The sequence below is a fragment of the Hippocampus bargibanti genome, linkage group LG03 (assembly GCF_051943395.1).
Source record: "Hippocampus bargibanti isolate YZ-2025 linkage group LG03, ASM5194339v1, whole genome shotgun sequence".
Lineage (NCBI taxonomy): Eukaryota > Metazoa > Chordata > Actinopteri > Syngnathiformes > Syngnathidae > Hippocampus > Hippocampus bargibanti.
The window spans coordinates 32,760,241-32,768,459 of record NC_142736.1 but is presented as its reverse complement, the minus strand read 5'-3'; the positions used below and the strand labels follow the sequence as shown (position 1 = coordinate 32,768,459).

Here is an 8,219-nt window from a genome sequence, read left to right as displayed (position 1 = left end):
ACTCCACAAGATGGCGCCCAAGCTCCGTTGGAAATGGGCTGATTTGTCCGCTGGGAATTTGTGTCAAGTTACACCTTCTTTGGAATATGAGTCTTAATGCGATGGAATCTTTGTAAAATCCTCTCAGCAGAAGTCATTTGAAGTCATTTTACAAATTATGGACTCAACTTGTCTGGAGGTGTCGGTTGTCCTTTAAAAGACGGGCCTCGCATCTGCAAATACAAGTCCAAACGGGCTTTTCGGTCAGTCCTCACGATGAAATGAATAGACCGGATTCCTTGTGGATATTAACTCATTCACTGCCATTCACAAATTTGTCCGGGAATTGAAAATATGACCAGAAGCTCCATTCCCGAATTTGTTTGGGTTTTGTTTTTCCTTGTTTGGGTGCTGATAAAGGGCTAGTCAGACCTCTGGCAATGTTTTTCCCATACACAAGGCGGTAGCATTACCCTTTTTTCCATGTTGCACTTTGTTCCAGCTTCAATACTAATAATAATAACAATAACAATAATAATAATAATAATAATAATAATAATAATAATAATAATAATAATAATAATAATAATAATACATTTCATTTCTAAGCGCCTTTCAAAACTCTCAAGGTCACTTTACAGTCAGTAATCAGTTTTCACTTTACATACAGAAATTACAAGTATTGTCTGTTGTCAATTGTATGTCTTTTAGCCACGTTTTAAGTGCCTTGCATGTCTTGCACGCTGGGTCCGAGAGGACATTAATTTCATTTGTGCTGTATGTCATGCATATTGGCACGTTTGACAATAAAGCTGACTTTGACTTCAGACAGGATCAGTTTTTCTGTGGGTGAGCAGGGGCAGCCACACGCACCAGCGTGTGGCTGCCCCTGCTCACTCAACCAGGAACCCTGCCCCTGCACTCAACCAGGAAGTAACTGAAACAGTTAGAAAGATAGATAGCTAATAGCTAGTCAATAGCTAGCTAGCTGCATAGACAGCTAGCTAGATAGCTAATAGCTAGCTTGATAGATAGATAGATAGATAGATAGATAGATAGATAGATAGATAGATAGATAGATAGATAGATAGATAGCCGGCGAGATAACAGCTAGTTAGTTAGCTAATTTACAGAAAATAGATAGCTAGCTAGATAGCCAGCTAGTCAGTTAGATAGCTCACAGACAGTAAATAGCTCACTAGCCAGATAGCCAGATAGCCAGCCAGTCAGTTAGATAGCTAATATATGTATGTACTGCATTGTATTTTGTACAGCTGCCCTCATTTCAAGCTCATATAACTCCAGACTCATATCATTTAAGAATTAACTCTTTTTTTATGCTGAAAGAAGATAGTGTAAAGTTTTTTGCCGCTGGCTTGAATGTTTATGTAGTCCTAAAAGTCAATCTTCTGTGGGTCCTGGAATTCAAGTGACAATGACAAAAACCCTGGCACTGGAGTGGAGACATTTTCTCACATCATCTGGCGGTGAATGAGTTAAAAAAATACAAATAAAACGTTTTCAAAACGCTTGTCAAACCGCAACATGGTCGACAAATGTATTTTTAAATGGCATTTGCGAACAGGGTGCCATTATACACATTTTGAGAAACCATCTATCACATTTGACTGCAGAAATATGGAAGGTGACCACTTCCTGTTGCCCGTGACCTTCAAAATACATGCTCACATTATATAAAAATGAGAAGAAACAAAAGATATTTGAAAAATATTTTCACGTTGATATGAAAAAGATTGTTTTTGGATATTAGCGTGGTAGTTGTGACAATAACGCGGATGGTCTATACAACAGTGATAAGAAAGATTATCAGCTGTGCATTCAAAAGTTGGGAAAGTGCAACATATACATGATGACATCATTTTCAATAATAATAATAACAATAATAATACATTTCATTTATAAGTGCCTTTCGAAACTCTCAAGGTCACTTTACAGTCACAGGATACGTTTTTCTGTGGGTGAGCAGCGGCAGCCACACGTGCCAGCGTTCACTCAACCCAGAAGTTTATCTATTTATCTATGTATCTTTATATTTGTTTGCTTATTGTTGAAGGTACAATCAATATGAAAACCTGATGATGATTTTATCTGGTGCAACCACATGCCAACAAAAAATGAAGCTGGTTCACCAAAAACATTTTTTTTCTCGGTTCACCGTCATGACAAACATTGAACACGGACCACATGTCCGAACTGAATCAAGCATATCGATGTCGCCTTCTCACAGTGACGTGAACAGATATGCGGATGCGACGTCATATGTTTGAGACGCGCCCTAACTTCCGATGATTGGCCTGCATGGAGTCCGTCTTCATTTTCAGAGGTAACTCAACCTCCGATTTTGCCTTTTGCTTCTGAAATCTTTTCAAGCATACGAAAGCCGTCAGTGTAAGAAGGGCGAAGAAGAGCCCGAGGCATGTCACCGAAAGGGCAATGAGGGCCGGTTTACACGGAAACATGTCGTACCTCTCGGGCCCCTCTTGCAATTGTCCAACCCGCCAAGGTCTGTCCTCGATTTCAACATCAGCCTCTCTTGTGAGCAAACTCCGGATGTAGCTTTCATTGCTCACCGTTTCGTTGACAAACAAGTTCACCCTGACTGTGGAGTAGAGTGGCTCTGGCTGACCGTGATCACTGACCTTTACCAGCAGGCTGTGGAGACCGCGGTTGCTGAGTTCCCGCTCTAAAGTAATATTTCCCGTTTCCGGGTCGATGGAAAACGACCCGGGTTCCGCTCCCTTTCTTTTGATGATGCTGTAAGCAATCACAGCATTCATTCCCGTATCGTTATCCACGGCGTACACCTCCGTGATGGACGTTCCCGGCAGAGTGTCGGGTAGCACCAACATGTAGGACTGATTCGATTGAGGGAAAAGAACAACGGGCGGATTGTCGTTGACATCCAAAAGTAGCACCGTCACCATGGTGACCGAGGAGAGCGCGGGTTCCCCGCCGTCGACGGCCTCGATCCACAGCTGGTACGTACCCTGTTGCTCGCGATCCAACGAGATCTTGGCCCTCAGCGCGCCCCGCCCCGCGTCTATTAGAAAGATGTCGCTGCCGTTGAGGATGGAAAGGGCCACCCAGCCGTTTTCTCCCACGTCGGCGTCCGTCACAGAGAGAACCCCGATTTCCCCGTAACCCGGGAAGTTCTCCGGCACAAAAAAGGTGAAATCCTTATTGATGAAACGTGGGCTGTTGTCATTGCGGTCTCGCACGGTCACCACCACCGTGGCGATGGACTCCCTCCGTGGGGTTCCTTGGTCCACCGCCCTCGCCACGAAACGATACGTATCCTTCTCCTCACGGTCCAGTGAGGTGGTGACGCTCAGGATACCCGTCAGACGATCCAAGACAAAGATGGCAGGGGCGTCGCCTCCCAGGAGAAAGATGACTTCCCCTCGGGCTTCGCTGTCCTGGTCTGTGGCCTGGAGCTGCGTGAGATAGGTGTTGGGTGGATTGTTCTCGTCGAGAGATATCTCCACCAAAGATTGCTGAAAGACCGGAGCGTTGTCATTTTCATCCAGAATCTGCACCTTGAGAAACGTCTCGATGACGAGCCCTCGGCTATTTTCCGCAACCACGACGAGTTCGTACTCCTGAGCCGTTTCGTAGTCCAACGGCTCCGCGGTTTCAAGTAGGAATTCGTTTTTGACCAGCTGGTACGGTCCGATCCTGAAAGGACCGGTTCCCTCCAAACGGCAGTCCACTCTGTGACCGGCATCAATATTTTTGACCGTAAAAAAAACAATGGGGGAGTACGCAGGCTCAGATTCCTTAATGGTCACCACCCCGTCTTTCTCCTGGGCGATGTATCTGGCTATGACCGTCGGGGGACCCATTTGAATTTGGATCAAACGAATAGCGACGGTGGCGACGGCGGGAATACATCCGGCTCCGTTAGCCAGAACGGTGAGTTTGTAAGACGTGGCTGCAGCGGTGTCTATCGTCCCTGCTAATTTGATCACGCCTGTAGTTCGGTTCAAATGGAACAAGCTCCTGGTGTCCCTCGGTACGCGCTCACTGTAAGCGTAGCTGATCTGAGCGTTTGCCCCGAGATCGGGGTCAAAAGCGTGCAGGCTTGCCAAACGCGTCCCTATGGTGGAGTTGCCGTGCAGAGTGAGATTCAGGTGGGACTCGGTGAACCGGGGACAGTTATCGTTCACGTCCAAGATGACAATCTTGAGAGTGGCGGCGCCAAGTAGAGGAGGGGAACCCCCATCCTCCGCAATGATGTCGAGGATGTATTCGGCCTGCTTCTCCCGGTCCAAAAAATCGGTCACGATGACGAAGGGCGTCAGCTCCCCTCCGTCGTTCTCCTCCACGTCCAGCGTGAAGACGCCAAAGTCGTTCACGAGCCAGTAAGTCTGCACCCCGTGAAGACCCAGGTCCGGGTCGACGGCAGAATGCTCCACCGCGTAGCGAGAGTTGATGGCTGTGTTTTCCGGGATGGATATCACGATCTCGTCCACGGGGAACTTTGGTCTGTTGTCGTTGATATCCTCGATGATCATCTTCACTTTGATGAGTTGGAAATATTGCTGCGGTAGCACAAACGCATCCAGTGAGAGGAAACATTCGGGTCTGTGTGGACTGTTGGAAGGACAAAGTGTCTCCCTGTCAATCTCGGTGGCGGATGTAAAAAGCTCTCCGGTGACATTATTGAGCGTCACGTACTGTCCGCTGAGCTTCCTTTGAGCCACGCTGAAAAAATAAGGGGGGTCAACTGTCAAATCCAAATTCAAGTCCAGTCCAACGGATCCGATGAAGGTGCCCTTGGGTAATCCCTCCTTTACTCTATAGAGAAGTTCTTTTGCTTGACCGAAGCTTGCAAAACAGGACGGGAGGGCGGCGTACAGCAAAATGAGGAAAAATCCCTAGGAAATAACCATGACACATGTCAGTATATATTTATGGATCAATACGGTGTACAGTGATACCTCGGTTTACGAAGCCCTTGGTTTACGAACTTTTTGGTTTACGAACGTTAAATTGATGAAAATTTTACCTTGGCATACAAACTATTTTTTCGGGATACAAACGGAGTGCCACAACGAGTGATGTGTTGTTCGCGAACGAGCCCGTTCTCCTAACAAGAAAATGGCAGCCGACTTGTTTTTATCCTCCATTCCCCGCCCCCAGTCTTCGGTTAAAGCCACGCGATTGCTCAAGAACGCAACAGTGAGTGTGGGGGAGGGGGGCATTTAAGATACAGGCAGACGACAGAGTGAGAAAATGGATAGCAAACAGGGAAATTTGGACTCGTTTCAACTTTGATAGTTCAAAGGCACACTGTAGACTGCAAGGTAAAAATATCCCATCAATCAGGCTCCACAAGCCATCTGTACACTTGATGGAAAAAGCTATCAACCCAGCTAAACAGAACACAATTGATGAGGAACTAGGTAAAATTATCGCAGAGAAAGCACCTACATGGGATCATTCCTCAAGATGGTGAAAGAAGAAGGCTACGTTCCTCATCAAGTATTTCATGCTGAGGAAAGCGGCCACTCCATTCCATCAAGCCATCAACCATCACAAAGGTCAATAAAACCACTTTATTATACAGTACAGTTTATTTCTTTAATTATAATACCAGAGCACATTTATTATACACAAAATAAGGTATATTTTGTGTGGTTTGAAGGCTTCGAAAATTAGAAAGGAGAAAATTATGTTTTATGGGGACCTGGGAATGGATTATTCTCATTTTAATTGTTTCCTATGGGAAATTAATTTTTGGGGTACACACTATTTGCCTTACACACTCTGTGTGGGAACCAATTAAGTTCGTAAGCCAAGGTATCACTGTATTTAAAAAGTCATGTTGTCAATCATGCTCGACAGCTAAACAAAATTGTGTGCGTAGTTTCTTGTCATGTTTCTACTCAAAAGTTGAGGAAAGTAAATAAAAAAAAACAACAACACTCACCCATATATTCCCTCTGGGTCGTTTTCTTTGGAGCATATTTCTGTTATATCCGATTGCAGCCGTTTCCACTTATAGCAGGAGGCGTAGCGTTTGACAGAGGCCAGGCATTTTGAGCCATGCAGATGTCTGCTTCGTCCAAAGCCGACTTGCCGTCTGACTTCAAGCGCTCATTCATCCCGAGGGCTGGCTCAGGACACTCCCACCACATGCAAATCACTCCCATATGCCAACCAATGAGCCTCAACGGCCACCGGGATGTCTGCACTTCACATACTTTGCTTTTTTCACATGCTATTCACACGTATCACTACACGCCTAGGCCAAATGTTCGTCTGAATTGCCCTTAGTTTCATATTTCATGTATCGGAAAACATTAACCACTAACACAGGTTGGACACATGTATGTTGTTTATAATACTACTACTAATAATAATAATAATCAGACATTTCATTTATAAGGGCCTTTCAAAACTCTCAAGGACACTTTACAGTCACAGGCTATTTTTACTGGCACATTTCGGTTTTATGTATGATAAGACAGTGATATTTTGATCAAATGTAGAGCAATACATCAACATTGTGCCGTAATTGTTTTTTTTGTTTTTAAGTAATGGGTTATGTATCATCATAGAGAGCTATTTGGATGCAAAATACGATCAAATGTTGATATTTTAATGGCAGGTATCGGAATCCAGTGACATTTTAATGTAAAGAATCAGTAGCTTGTGATATTTGGGTGTAAAACATCACAATATAGTGCTAGTTGGGCTTTAACAACATTTTTTAAATTGAAGTTTTACCCAGAAGTGATATTTTGCTGTGATAAATCATCATAGAGTGATATTTTGGTCCATATTGCGCAGTTACGTATCACTTTACGACCACAATTTGTCTGACGATAAATTGATATTTCAGTGCAAACTATAGCTTGACTGTGATACTTTTTTTGTGTCATATCAAACAACCATATTTTGTTTTCAAGATACAGGAAACATCCGATTTACGACCGAGTTACGTTCCGACCAAACGGTCGTAAGTCAAAATGGTCGTAATGGTCGTTCAAAATGTTGAATAGAGACTCGCAGGATAAATGACACGCAAACTCCCCCCCGCCCCCCCTCTGACTGCTTCAAATCTCTGTTCCCTCTCGGTCCCTCAGATCCTCATCCTCCCTTCACCTCTATGTGCCCTCTGCCCGTCTCACCACGATGGGATGCAGAGCTTTCAGCCGCTCTGCTCCCAAACTCTGGAATTCACTCCCACCCAACATCCGTAATATTGACTCCCTCCCTATTTTCAAGGCTCACCTCAAAACCCATTTGTTTAAAATTGCTTTCAATGTCTAATTCTCTCTATTTTATTATTTATCATTTTACTTATGGTTTTATTGTTATGTGCTGTGTTCTATTGTTTTTATTGTGAAGTGTCCTTGGGTGTTTTGAAAGGCGCTTGAAATGAAATGTATTATTATTATACATCTTAACGTAATAAATGTCACTTATTTTATGATGAGTGCATTGGGACAGTCATTTTGTTCGTGAAATTAATGGTGCAAAAAGAAAAAAAAAAGATCAGAAGGCAGATCTTGGCATCATAAGTAGTGATATGGTCTGATTCTGGACTGAGCCTTTAAATAATTCAGCCCCTTAATCCCCATGTGTTCTAAATGCCCGACCAGCTGTTTGCTGGGATTGGAAACATACTGCCGAGAGAAAATGATGATTCAAGTCCATCAGAAAAAAATAAACAACACATACGCATACTATAAAGTAGATAATCGATTAATAACATTAATTTTCCTTCCAATTTTTTTTAGCAATGCAATAAACCACAGGTGTCAAAGTCAAGGCCCGCGGGCCAAATCCGGCCCGCCACATCATTTTTTTCGGCCCGCGAAAGCAAATCAAACTTGTTAAATTCCATGATGATTGCTAAAATCTGAGCCAAAATTTCATATTTTTGGATGTCAACCACAATAAAAGTCATTATTCTTGACTTCAGATTTGAAAACGAGTTATTCATTAATTTGCTGTGTGCTCTATATGTAATATTTGAAGGGATTTTAACATTCTAATGGGTTCCCCAAATTCATAACGGCCCTCGAGAGGAAACCATAACTACAATGTGGCCCGCGGCAAAAAATGACTTTGACACCCCTGCAATAAACCCTCCCAAAAAATGGTTGCAAACGTGAATGCGACTGGAGAGTTGCTCGGTGAGGCTTGCAACGCACTGAGGTTCCACCCACATATCCAATATTGCGGAAAATGTTTTACTATACATAATT

General features: G+C 43.6%; 1 protein-coding gene across 1 annotated transcript; it reads right to left on the bottom strand.

The window, feature by feature from the left end:
• Positions 1–1,281: 1,281 nt before the first annotated feature.
• Positions 1,282–6,072, bottom strand: pcdh20 (protocadherin 20). Its single transcript, XM_088993132.1, has 2 exons — positions 5,933–6,072; positions 1,282–4,877 (listed from the first exon to the last, which is right to left on the bottom strand). The coding sequence occupies exons 1-2, from the start codon at positions 5,966–5,968 to the stop codon at positions 2,256–2,258; spliced, it is 2,658 nt and encodes an 885-aa protein (XP_088849258.1). The 5' UTR covers positions 5,969–6,072; the 3' UTR covers positions 1,282–2,255.
• Positions 6,073–8,219: the final 2,147 nt, after the last annotated feature.